The sequence below is a fragment of the Desarmillaria tabescens genome, assembly GCF_030435595.1.
Source record: "Desarmillaria tabescens strain CCBAS 213 chromosome Unknown EV420scaffold_9, whole genome shotgun sequence".
NCBI lineage: Eukaryota > Fungi > Basidiomycota > Agaricomycetes > Agaricales > Physalacriaceae > Desarmillaria > Desarmillaria tabescens.
Genome location: NW_026848308.1, coordinates 1482229 through 1495921, shown reverse-complemented (window position 1 = coordinate 1495921; position 13693 = coordinate 1482229). Strand labels below are relative to the sequence as shown.

The following is a 13693-nucleotide window of genomic DNA, read 5'->3' as shown; positions in this document are numbered from 1 at the left end:
AAGATTGTAGCAGGAGCTCTTGCGCGAGCTACTGCAAGCCACGTTCTTGAGAGCACTGTCCAGCTCTCGACCCTCCCGGTGGCGCGTGGAGGCTATGCGGCGAAGGCAGAAACTCCGTATGGTGCCAAGAAGAAGTACACCGTCGAGGAGCTGGTGAATACTAGAGGCTTTCAATACGTGGCTTGGGACGGAAAGTACGCCGCTATTGCTTACAGCACTTGAAATCTTTCTAACAAGTTCTATGTAGAACACCACGGCCTATTATCGATATGAACGGCACTATATTCGCTGTTTTGGCCGGCCGGCCAGATGATCCAACTTATCTCGAAGCAGCCAACAAAATGTTCAACGAAATGGAGGCAGAATCCAGCGCTACTAACATCAAGGCAAAGTCGAAACAGCCTCATCGCCGTGGACTGTTCACTGCTGTTAATGTGGGGCTATCATACGGCAAGGGGCAGCCTGAACCCTCGATGCTTAACATCCAGGATGATTACCAGGACTTCATTAGACGACTCATTCTCCAGCCTTCAGTGCAGCGAATTGCTGCTTTTGCTAGCGGTGAGGTCGTTTCATAGACAGATACCTGTTGCTTAACGCTGATTCTTTCAATTTAGCATCGTTCCAATTGTGGGGCCCTCGATTGTTTGCATACTACAAAGACCATCTAGACCGTCTCCATCTACAGCTTGGAACAGCACCCTTATTCTCACGATCTATCTTTCCCTGTGCCGCTTTCAACTTTGGCGGGAACGTATGGACCTTTAAGCATAAGGACGTGCTGAATTGTCCCTTTGGATGGTGTGCTATTACTGCATTAGGGAATTTTGACCCAACGGCTGGTGCTCATCTCATCCTCTGGGAGCTGAAGATGGTCATTGAATTTCCGCATGCCGCTACTGTCTTCATCCCTTCTGCGACAATCACTCACTCTAATACTTTGCCGGCTTCTGGGGATCGACGGGTTTCGTTCACTCAATTCTGCGCTGGAGGACTCCTTCGCTGGGTTGATAATGGTTTTCGTACGGAGGAGATCTTATATCAAGAAAATCTAGAAGCATATAGACAGATGCAAGAGGCAAAAAACACCCGCTGGGAGCTAGGACTTAGCCTGTATTCTTCTGTAGATGAGCTTTTGTCGCCAGTGTCTGAATAGACGAATGTTTTAATATATTCGGCTCTAAGCTATAATATTAAGTTAGGAGAAACCGCCATCATCAATTTTTGCAGGTGTGGTTCCTGACCTCTCTCACGCGAATGGCCTCCGAGTGGGTCTGGCGATGCCGTACATACTTCAGAGGGGCCTTATTCTGATGGGCAATACGCATATTGCACGAGTTATGTGAGTAATGTCCTAGTGGAAGTAGAGGCTGCGACGTTTCTTTGCTACCTGCTCCAGGCATCGACACACGCCGGCAGTGCTTCATAACCTCCAATGTGCTAGAGTGTGTTCAATTCCCTGGCAAGGCTATTGTTACATGGCCGACGCTTCCATGTCGCAGTACCCTTCCCCTGTTCGCCCCGATATTCATAGGCGCATACTTCGTCTCTGCCTTAGCATCGTCCAACGCAGGCGTTTCATGTAGCTAGCTAGTACACAATATGTTTTCCTTATGGAAAACAGTGCCTTAGTTCTAATATTTCACCTTGCCATCGCCGAGGCCGTAAGGGAGTACTCATGATGGGGCTTTACCAAAGAAACAGAGCATGGCGTAGGTTTGGTCCCGTAGCAATTAGTTATTCCCATGGTAATATAGCTAACGTTATGCCTTCCCAGAGTAACTAGCTGCAATACGAACGCCGTTACGTTTTTTAAGGAGGCACCGACGTCTAATAAACAAACTTCCTTCCGTATGTCAAACTAAATTAGGACATTTTTACGGCTCCTGAACCCCGTACCTTCTCTGCCGTTTATGTGCTCTTGATCCACCTTTTTATTAAACGGCTACTTAAGATGAGCTAACCTTTCAGTTTTTCTTATGATGGGATTCATTTTGCTTTCCACTTCCCGCCGTCGGCTTCAATATATTTCATATGCTAACCACAGTTTCTCATTTTCCGGATAATCTTTTTGTCAGCATCTTCAAGCGCTGAAGCTGAAGTCCTAGCCATAACTGTTGCGTATCCATGTGAAACAATTCAATACAAAGCCCTATACGTACTATTTCGTTTTATACCAAGACTACCGGCCATCGTAGGCGCGCGCGGCGGGCCGATTACTAGATGCAAATCCGAATTCGAGGCGGGTCTGCACACGTGAAGGTAAGCCCATTGTCTGCATTGGATAAATCTCATGCTTTACATTCTACACCTTTATCCTCATGGTTTCAAAACATCTCGCACGCATTGTTCCTCCCAACAAGCTCTGGGTTTTCTCATGATTAATACCAGTACGCAAGACTGCTGAAATATTGGTAGTAGCATTGTCAGAATTCTATATGTCGCGAGGAATATAACTTTTATGTCCGACCATAGCTTCAAAGACAAAATTTGTTACCTGGTATTGCGTCGGACGATGCAATTTACCACGTATATATGTACATACACCAAACAATGAAAGGGATATAAAAACAGTTTTGGAATACGATTATTTCAGTAAACGGTCAAACTTTTTTAAAATAATCTGCCCTGCTAAATTCCCGCATCTTATACGCCTCCGCCTGGTTCGCAACCTTTTCACTTGTTGGCTCGACCACCAAATTGAGATCAGTATATGGTACTTGAAGTTCTACGTTCAGATACACCCATCTGCCCTCCTTCTTCCGTTCGGTAACTCGCACATCCCACCATGTTACATCGTTGTGGCGAAAATAGCGCAAACCCCGAACGAGTACACCGCAATGTTCACCTCGAATAATTACCCACAACGAACCATGCTGATTTCTAGGCATGGGATGTCGAGGCAGTATCCTATGAGGCTCGATAATCCCACCTCTTAATAGACGCAATTGCATACGATTTTCATGTCGGATTAGAGACCCTCGACACTCCCGCCCGCCTACCATCACACGAACTTTCAAATCACCTATTGCTGCCATGCGTAAGTCTTGTGTCCAATGGCAATAAACGGAAGACTCTTCAGCTGGTACGTTTTCCCCAAGTGCCGCAGACGTATCAGCTATGGTAGAGCAAGTCGAGTTATGAGGGAAACTGGAAAACGGATTCCAAGCTGGAGACAGGGAGCCTTCTTCTGCTGTAGGAAGCGGAGTTGTGGAACGGGCTTCTTGGTGATGACTAGTCGAGCTTGTATCAATGGGAGGAAGAAATCGTTGTTCAATTAATGAATCTGGTACCATCGCCAGAGGCAAGTGTGTTCTAAATTGGAGATTTGAGCAAACGGTAAAAGGACGGAGGATTCAAAAAAAAAATAAAGGCACTTACTGTGCGTCTACCACTTCTTTATATGGAACCCACATTTCTGAAAACCCCCCGCCTGTTTCAGGAGAGTAGCTCGCACGTTGAACCAACAACATTACTTGTAAATCGGGAATATATCTCGGCGTAGCACCCATTCCAGGAACTATTAATCCAGCAATAGTTGTAGGAGATTTAGTGTGTGACGAATGAAATGCGGAGGTCTTCGCTTCATAGACGGAGTGGTTTGTATCCAAGCATGAAGATCTCCAATGCGTTTTTTCAACCCTGACATCCTTGACGAATACCAGCAGCCCTCGAAACGGACTACCTTGTTTAAGTACGACCCCACACATTCCCACCCAGGGAATGGAACTATATGAAATGCATGTGGATGCAGGACGGATAGATTCAAGTGCAGATGACGAATTGTTTAATCGATTAGAATTCCATATCCGCACGCTGTTAGGATGAACTGACAATCTGCTGTAAAATAATAAATTAGTAACTTAAAATCCACAACGCAGATAAATGCCATTATCGTTCCACCGGCTTTCTTCAGGTAGCGACAATCGAAGAGAAAAAAATAAAATAACGCTGAGTACTCACTTCAGCTGTTTGCTCCTTCTCTTGACCCCCACCCAACACAATCAAATGAAGCACGTTTAACTCAATAACATCCACAAATCCACAAATATTACCCTTAACCACAAATTGACCTACTTTAAAAATCTTCTCGATTGCATGCCATTCTTTCACAATGAACCTTCCGGAATGTTTAATGTCATCGAGCTCGAGATAAGTGTCATGAACGTCGACTATAGTGCAAGTACGACTTCCACCGTCCTCGAACAATTGAGAAGAATGTTGGCTTGAACAACCGCGAACGATAACCGACTCCCCCAAGTAGAAATTCCAGCTCTTTGGTCGCGGAGTTCGATGCCTATTTCGAGCGACCAATGGATGTTCGCTCTTGATGAACAAGTGCAATAAATTGTCATCGATGCAGTTAACTGGGCGCAGACAATCGAATGGAACGGTTTCTCACAGCAAGCCGTATTCGTAGTCTTGACCTCTGAAGTCAAAATGCGTGTCCTCTACTATTTCTCGCAACAACTCTTCGCCATGGATGATGGCCATTTTTGTGGCATCAAATAGCATAGGCTCCAACGACTGGACTGGGTAAGTGTCATATGCGCCCTTTTGCAAAGAAAGCATTGGCACCATAAGAATGTCGTACCCGGGCTGATGGGTATCTTCTGACGAACCAATGACAAAAACAGGCCAGCCCATAGACGATCCGTATCCAATAGTGCACCAGCGATCACCGACAGGTAAATCAGGTTCGCGGTATTTAGGCACATACGTCATTACCTTGTGCCACTCACTGTAGTCCACCGCATTTAAAATGACACTATCGTTGAAGACAACTATGCCAGGGACAGTCTTAAGCCAGTCTTTGAGGGCTTTAGACATCTGCGCTTCCAGGTAGACGCAATATGGATCGGAAGGGATTGAAATCACCGCTCGTACGAGCATCTGAACGATTGGAACATATTCGGAACATGAGAGTATGTTGGCCGCAATGTAACGGCCTCGGAGACGCTAAAGAAACGAACCAAGAAAAAAAAAATCAGCATGCTATTAAAAAAGTCAAACGCTAAAAGGGCTGTATACCCTGCATTTCATTCTCCATATATACGATTCGTCGATCGAAGCATGATTTATTAATGGACCGGCTGCAAGACCAGTCTACAATAAAGCACATCAGAAGTCGGACCAATTACACAAGCTTCACCAAAACGAACCATGTTGCAGTCCTCCGCACCATATTGATTGCAATTATCAAGCTATAGATCATAAGAAAGCTGACTTCAATGAAAGTTACGTGCACATACCGAATCATTGCCGTCTATAGATCTCTCACCAAACTCAGTATCCCAGCGCCGAATGACATCAGACAGATAGGTCGGTCCGATACGTTCACACGTAGTACTGGTTATAGTATGTTTTGGAAGATCTGTATTATCTGCTTCATCATCTTGTGCAATGAATTGATCCAGTTCTTCATCGTCAGCTGATTCTTCTTCACAATCGTCATCCAATGCTTCCATATCAAGAAAGAGATTTCGATACTGCTAAGTAACAAGGTTATCAATACGTATAGACCATTGAAACGCACTCACTATGTTCGGTTTCGAGTTAGAGCTTGTTACAATCCTTCCCATAGGTGTATTCCGTGACTGCTGTATATTTTCTTGGCCACTGACTTCATCAGCATCTTTGTCAAAATCATCCGAGAGTGTGTCATAAGTTGAACTCTATAAGATTAACAATTGAAAGAATGAAACTTTGTATCATAGATGTAATGAACGAACACCCTTACTCGACTTTCCAAGGTAGTACATCCGTCATCGACATCCTTAAATGCCTCTTTGCTTTCTTCACGTTCGATTAATGCGTGGGCCTTGTTTTTGTCTGTTTCCAATTGTGCAGCTCTTGCAAGACCTTCTTCATACATCTGTCTCCACTGTTGACAATAGCTTTGAGTCATAAAAAAGAAATGATTGCCGATACTTACCGCTATCATCTCGGTTGCTTTGGTCCTAGCCATGGCATATAAGAAGTCCAAACGATGCAAATAGGTAGTTCTACAAGGAAACCGATAGAATGTCAGACTGTGACGATTCGGTAGAGGTGAGCAGACTCCGCATCAAAAAATCAATCCCATATATGCCACTGTGATTAATACGTAAAATGAACTGTTAAAATGATCTGTAATCGAAGCACGTATTAACCATGTGACAGACGCGTTGACCGTTCCTTATGGCAGTCCCGGGTACCAGGCTGTATACGCAGGGGATTTCAGTGAACAGTTATCCTAAAGAGGCAGCAACAATTACGGGCTACTAATCCGACTCGCCATATACGCGTAGAAGTACCATCACCCAAACATTCAATCAGTTCCTCGCACTAATTTTATTTTATATGCTGCTGCAGCTTCCATGTGGGCTGAACAAAAAAAAAAGGACAAAACTTGGAAAAAAAAAACCGCGTAATACGTGCCTTATAATGAGAGGAAAAGCCGATCGCTCAGTCATATTCTGACATACTTCGCATTTCTTTACTAGCACAAGGCTTTGGCCGATATAGGATTTGGTCCCACATTGGTTCGTTATATGCTCCGTAACGATTTTCGTCGTACAGCGCATTGTTCATTACAACAATGGCGGGTATCCGACGTCGATATATCATCTTACAACACCTAGTACATGCGCGAATTTTGGGAAAGCAATCCATCGAGAATGTGAATACACCGAAGATGGAGAAGGATGGAGAAGGTAAGATAAGGGACTGACATTTTCTACGAAGAACAGGAGGAAGCGCTGAGACGAGACGGGGAATAAAAAAGAGTGAGACTATCGTAACCTTTCTAACGATATCAAGAGGCGAAACCAAATGAAGCATTGTCAGTTCAGTATACGGACGAAAATAAACAGCTGTGAAGCTCTAAAAACAATAACCGTACTTTAATATTTCCACATCTTCCCATCAAAATCCAGTGTCATGTAATATCCCTATGCTCGAAGATAGTCGACCTAAAGACTTACCGTCTAGATCGGGAATGGAATCGCGAAATCGTACTCCATAGTCCGCCGTTCTCATCTCTCAGTTTCTTCGATCCCAACAACCTTCATTTCAACCAGCACCATCACATTGAATATTCCGTATCTTTTTTCCTCGTCTGCTATGGCATAGGGCACAACGTAATATCCGTAGCCATATTCGAATGGGACTTGAATACGCACTGTTGGTTTCTTCATCTTCTTCAACATATAAACACTGTTCGTATTATCGAATGTCACTTATGGTATTGGCTTTATTGCATCCCATCGAGCACCACCAAATTGGTCATAAGGAAGGCTGAAAACCAGGTACTTCCGGATCCATACCGGATGACCATGCATAACTCACGTCTTTCGAGTCTCACATTGGATAATTAAGCGTCCCTTGCACTGTACATACTGCGACCGATAAAACTATGATTGTTTTCTACTAATAAGGTTACAGTTGAGCATATTCCAAAACGAGGAAGATGAAAATCGTCTGCTGTGAGATGCTGAACATGAGCTCGATCGATCCAAAATGTCCCTTACATCGTACGGACCAATCACGCTTAAAGAGTTAACGAATTACCATGATTTGGATGAAATTGCTCAAGAGAGTGGATACAAACCGATCGATGAATTATTGTATATGCTAGTAGGGAGGGGGATTGCAGATCTCTCCGAAGACAGACTGGATACCTCTGCTCTTCGAATGAATGGTACCGCCCTTAATACTTTGCGCTGTGAATTTAGCAAGCATGCATTCCTTTTCATCCGACCAAATACCTGGGAGTATCTGATGAATAGCTGATCGATTCGACTGTAAAAGGTACACGGTTGAGCGGTACCAAAAGCTGTGTGTAATACTGTATGCTCATTTATTACCAAGAGAAGAAATCCTATGGCGCTCCTACAGATCCAAAACTTCACATCAATCTCTAAACGTCGCATTGAAATAAGCCTAGAGAAGGACGAATGCGTATCATGGCCACTGAACATTGCACGTCAATGGTCTTGTCATAGGAAAACCGATTTATACACACACACACACACACACACACACACACACACACACACATATATATATATATACGAAAAACAGCCCTGGTCCTTGATGGATATGTATTTTTGCAATCTGCGCATATTCGCTAATTCTCTACGAAAAAAAAGCTAGTATCCAACATTCATCACTACTTTCTACGATGGCAAATCGTGTTTATATATCCCCCACCCTGCTACCTTACGGGCATATAGTACCATTTTAGATAGATTGAACATATGGTTAAAAACACGATGAACAATGATACGATAAATGTAGTGGTGTCCTGATAGCAGTACCAATGAGACGAACGTTGAAACTCCGAAGAACCGTCGGGGAAGCGGTTAGTGGTCGCGGCCAATGAAAACGATTGTCAAACATAGTGATTGTTACTAGTTCTCAGCACTTACCCATCATACGCGATATTTACTAAATGCAGCTGCGAATAACTATTTGTCAGTGTTCATTGATATAAGTACATTACTCCGTATCCCTCTTTACATACATATAGCTATCGATGTATCAACTCTTTCTCGTAGTAGTCCACTCCCACTTATGGTCCTTTAACTGGAATTGAGTCCGCGAAAATCAAGTCCATTGAGCTCAAGTTCATCCCACATATCACCGCTAGCGGCAATACATACATTACACGCTAGACGTCGGATTGATAGCCGGAAGATCGCCAGGAACAATGTTCGAAACATAGTTACCACCCACAAATCCCGCCAATCGTATATCGTGACCCATACTTCGTAATTCCGCTAATCGGGTGATCACTTCCTCATCCATGCGAGGAAATTTGAGAAATGGGCTATCGGCATCAATTGTCACTGCAAGATGGCTCAAGATATCGGAAGTTGGGAAATGACGTTGTTCCACCATGTGCACCAAATCGTCACAGGCAAAACTGATATCATGCCAGCCGATATCCAAAGGATGGGTGATAGAAACGATGAAACGAGCTAAAGCAGGAACCATGCAATGAATATCCGACGCATCAATGCCAATGATAAGACCCAGAGCGATGATGAGGTCATGTATAATGACATCATACTCCCTGGTACCATCGATTGTAGGTAAAGGATAGCATCTCCAACAACGGCAATTCTGATAGAACGTCGAAAATGGATCCATCGATTACAGTATCGTTCACTGACAATTCGGTCAGATAAAAATGGCATTTCGACCTTAATATCAGGTCGTGCACAGCGGGCAAGCAGTCGTCGTCGGTAGTGGTGATCATGCTATTAGGAGGGTTGCTTTCGATGATAATAGTCCTGACCATAGGCAATGAAACGCTTCTAAACAGAGACCCCTGTGAAGCACAGAACGTATATATATTGGGACACTCCACCGGTCCCATTGAATGAAACAAAGTCGGTGGATCTCGTTGATATACTGCTCGGAAATACCACATATCGGGTGATGCGTATAGCATGTGAACAATGGAATCGTGAACGTTTCCAGTGACATAGCAATCCCGCACATCATCGTAAGATGTGATGTTCGCAGGAACATCAAATGTGGTTCCGGCGTCAAAACCTGTAAAGATTACGTCCTGGAGCTTCGGCGCCACAGCGAACGCGTCGACATGATGAGGGGAAGTGATATCGCCAAAAGAGTGGATAACGCATCTCCAAAGAATAGGCATGCGACCCCTAAGGACCGAAAGCAACGGTATGAAGGGTTCAGGCAAATAAAAATTGATATCCTGAAGCCGTTGCGATTCAGCGAGGATCATACGCAATGCCTCGGTAAGGGATGGTACAGCGACTTCATCATCTGATGCCATAAACATCACTGTGAGAGGTTTCCAGCTTGGACCGACTGCAGCGTCATGGCAGTCAATTCAGCCCAGCACTTGGTGTGACCAGGAGAAGCACTCGGAGCTACCACTATCGCGAAATGAGTCCAAAATTCGGTACACATATCAATAGCAATATCGCGCCATTGACTGGCACACATGGGAAATGACAAAAGCGAGCGCTGCCTTCTCTCCGACAGCGTGGCTATAGCCCAGATTACGATAAATTTGTGCAAACACAACGATCCAGATCTCTGAAGGTGTGCGACGAGCAGCCAGCTCAATGGGTAAAAATGCAGGCATAGCCTGCGTCGTGCAGACTGTACAAACGGAAAAGTCTATAACTAGTTTCATACGGAAGTAAGACTGTAACCGACCTTCCAATGAGTCTGTAACGAGAATGTTTTCATATGAACTGACATCCGTGTTGGTTCGCTAAAACAACAATAACAGCAATCAGCTTGGCATGAGCAGTACATTCGTAAGGTAAATATTCACCACGAGAACAGATAAATTCGTTGAATCCAGCGCTTCATTATCTGATTGGATATTCTAGACGGCAATAAGTAATCTGTCAGCAAAGAGTAACAATACGCACGTCTTGAACTGTTACTTACACCTGCTATAAGTTGTAATAAACAAAGAATCATGGTGTTCCTCGAGACCACTTGCAACCTAAGCGTTGAATCATCAGAATCGAATGATCATAAAGAGAAAATAATACGGTATGTACGCAATTAACACTTACAGTCTGAATATCCTGATGATCAGGTTGAGTCGTTACCGAAAGCTGTCCTACAACATTCCTTTCATCCTACACAATATCATAATCAAACTAAACATATAACAATCAACGCCGCTAGCAAGCACATACCTGTATATTTGCTGTCGCATCATGATTATTTGAATTAAAAACTTCTTGGGGTACTGCCATCGTATGTGTCGATGTCTCTACCTAAGGGCGGGTATGTCCAGTTTCATTTTGTCAAAGTATTTATACACGTCCAACGTACCTTTTCTAAATGGAAACCATCGCAAAAACCCACGTCAGAAGGGACGGAACGAAAGCACCCATATTAATAAGAACCAAATCGTCAAAAGCCCCTATCACCCTTTATTCTTTGTTTACAATTATATATGATTATTATTATTGTTATTATTTTGTATTTCGTAAACCAAAAATACAAAAGAAGTACGGATAGAGGGAAGCTTTATTGTTGACCATATCTGGGCTTACAATGTAACTCACCGTAGATCTCGTCAGGCTACGATCTGAAATCCAAGTGCGAAAGAGCTTGCTGTCTGATCTTGGAAGTCTAGCACCAATACAATTACCTGACTTCGCCCAAAAGCAATAACTAAAGCTCGCCATTGAGCAGTTCAAAAAATAGCCTAGAACCTTATACGTTCCCATGCTAGATACAAGTGAGCCACTTTATTCCCTACAGACTCACTTTATGTCTCAATCATATGATAGCGCAACCTGCTACGTCGTACCTGCTGCCTTAATATGAATATACGTCTAAATAAAGATTTTACCATCCATCAGTACGTGTATTTCACTTATAAATATCAGATTATTGGTTAATTTAGCGTGCAACGAGTAAGCACCACATCTTCTTACACCGATACATCTTGTATTACTATTGAATAGGATTTTTACCTTTTTTTATTCTGGTTCTTCCCTAACGGTGTTCGCTTGTTTTAGTTGGAACAGACCTACATGACGCCGTATGTTTAAATGGAGAGTTCTTGTTCTGCATGCTTCTCTGCTTTCAGTACAAGTCGATGATAGCTGAGATGGGATACTGAAGAACGGTTTATCACGATCACATTCATACATAAGATCTGATAGGTAACCTCTTGAAAATAGTAATACATCGTCATTATCACTATTACTGGCATATACCATCTCTTTAGCTCGTAAATAAAGGCGAACCTAAGCCATAAACATTCAGCAATGAAAATATCTAAGTTCAGAAAGAACATCAATACGAGTTATAACTAATTAAACTAACCCCCGTTGAAACCTCTCCAGTGTACCCTTGTATTTTCTGAAGTTGTTATACGACGTGACAAACCTGTAAGTACCACCATACAGAGATTGTTCTTCAACAAGAGGCGGTTCAACAAGAACTGTCTTTGATACAAATGCGATATGAAGATCACCTCCGAAACCACCAGTCAATGAGCCACGTTCGAAGTAAGGGAAAAATCTGTTTTCAAACTCCAACCATCACTCAGGCCAATCTTTACAGTGCTCGGCATATCCCCGCCGATCTTGATTGTTATGCTCGCTCGATGAAACATCCCAAGGTGCGTCATGATGGATATAAATCCAAATCCCCTCTTTCAAACGATATATCCAAGTTGACACACATTCCATCAACCATGAAAACGTGACCGAAAAGTGATATTTGAACCGAAGAATATGGAGACGCTTGAAACATTCAATGTCGATAAACATAAATCGATTTAAACCTGATACTACATCGACGAAAGATGTAAACAATAAATAAATTCAAGTCCTGCCAATGACAACTCACCTCCTACAGTCAAATCAGTGACATGTCGACCAAATTGTTCCCATGCCTGCTGATCCGCCATCGTTGCATCTCCAAAATGGATACGTAATCTGGTGACAAACCGTCTGTCTATTCCTCTGTAGAACGATTCGTCGGTTCGAATGTGTAGCGGGAGTCGTCCTTCGATATCACCGCCCATACAAAAGATTGCATACTGAAACAAGGACTGTCCACCAATCGGATCCATAAATATTTCGTTATCTTGGTAAATTGCCAACTCTGACAACACAGCCGTTCCAATATTAAAACTGTCGCCGACAGTATTCGAGAAACCATATCTCATTCGCCAAAGCTCGATGCTGTCATTATGGAGATTATCGCGAGTAAACTGTAGATGAATTGATATTACTTCAGACAGATTTTAGAATATAACTTTACTAACCATGCCTAGAACCCGTATCAAATCAAGCATAAGACTACTTAAGCGACTAGGCTATTGGAGGAGATACTGGAAGCCCCCCACAAATTCGATGGAAGTTTTAATGATCATAAGATGGGTAAGGGTGCTGGGAAGGCAGTATAACCACCTTAATGTCCCGCATTCGATGATCCTAACATGAGTTATCGAGTTTAGCTGATGGAGGAACCAGCAATGGTCATCCAAAGTCCATCTGTATGTGGTAATACTAGTGACATGACTTTCGATCCCATGCTGAGACAGTAAGACGCCAACGCGAAATTCGACTCATCTACGCATAAATGAAACGTCCGTGCCGCCATCATTAGATGTAAAAAAGAGCCGGTGAAACAACGTTGTCCAACGAAGGATCTTATTATTCCAAGAACGGCTAACCAGCCACATCATCTTGAGCGAAGAAATAGATGAAACCATGCGGATGATATGCCATTGAAGTTCGGTAGCAAGTTTGGGACTGACGAGAGGGTTCCACGCCAATGCAGACATGACAGAATTACAACAAGCAGACTCGTCTGTAGAAGCAGCTGTATATTGGGCATAAAAAGGCTTAAAAGAATAGAAAGTAAACGCACTAGATCACGAGACATTTACCGCTTCCATGATTTTTCTTCGTCTACCAATATAAAAACCCCCCTGACCGTTGCGTATGTCCTTTAGACGATTTCTGATGAAAAAGAACTGTTGTATTTTAGAAGATTGTGCGAAATAACGACGGAGATACGCAGAGTCATACTGCTCGTCTTCAGGTGTATCCGACATGCAGAACTACTGGCAATAATGGACTGTCCACATCATTACTCACCATATTCATTTTTAAAATAATATGTTCTAAAATCAACATATGGATCGGTCGGACCGTTTATGACGTATACAAGGTTAAATATG

The 13693-nt window shown here is 43.1% G+C and overlaps 4 protein-coding genes across 4 annotated transcripts; 1 reads left to right on the top strand and 3 right to left on the bottom strand.

The window, feature by feature from the left end:
* Positions 1 to 257: 257 nt before the first annotated feature.
* EV420DRAFT_1265799 (uncharacterized protein) lies at positions 258 to 1156 on the top strand (the record flags this gene model as incomplete). Its single annotated transcript, XM_060467293.1, has 2 exons — positions 258 to 561; positions 618 to 1156. Coding segments are annotated over 2 exons (843 nt in total), but the record flags the coding sequence as incomplete, so codon positions are not given.
* Positions 1157 to 2603: 1447 nt separating this feature from the next.
* EV420DRAFT_1477359 (uncharacterized protein) lies at positions 2604 to 5968 on the bottom strand (the record flags this gene model as incomplete). Its single annotated transcript, XM_060469414.1, has 11 exons — positions 2604 to 3315; positions 3382 to 3729; positions 3864 to 3910; positions 3964 to 4297; positions 4403 to 4959; positions 5032 to 5106; positions 5163 to 5204; positions 5253 to 5489; positions 5541 to 5675; positions 5741 to 5884; positions 5936 to 5968. The coding sequence occupies 11 exons, from the start codon at positions 5966 to 5968 to the stop codon at positions 2604 to 2606; spliced, it is 2664 nt and encodes an 887-aa protein (XP_060334280.1).
* Positions 5969 to 8646: 2678 nt separating this feature from the next.
* On the bottom strand, positions 8647 to 10739 carry EV420DRAFT_1477358 (uncharacterized protein; the record flags this gene model as incomplete). Its single annotated transcript, XM_060469413.1, has 9 exons — positions 8647 to 9058; positions 9159 to 9659; positions 9803 to 9896; positions 10027 to 10125; positions 10183 to 10240; positions 10283 to 10344; positions 10423 to 10480; positions 10554 to 10619; positions 10680 to 10739. 9 exons carry the CDS (start codon positions 10737 to 10739, stop codon positions 8647 to 8649), a joined length of 1410 nt encoding a protein of 469 aa, XP_060334279.1.
* An 803-nt stretch (positions 10740 to 11542) lies between these two features.
* Positions 11543 to 13567, bottom strand: EV420DRAFT_1477357 (uncharacterized protein; the record flags this gene model as incomplete). Its single annotated transcript, XM_060469412.1, has 7 exons — positions 11543 to 11613; positions 11647 to 11744; positions 11887 to 12021; positions 12185 to 12245; positions 12352 to 12718; positions 13184 to 13332; positions 13447 to 13567. The coding sequence occupies 7 exons, from the start codon at positions 13565 to 13567 to the stop codon at positions 11543 to 11545; spliced, it is 1002 nt and encodes a 333-aa protein (XP_060334278.1).
* Between the last annotated feature and the right edge of the window lie 126 nt (positions 13568 to 13693).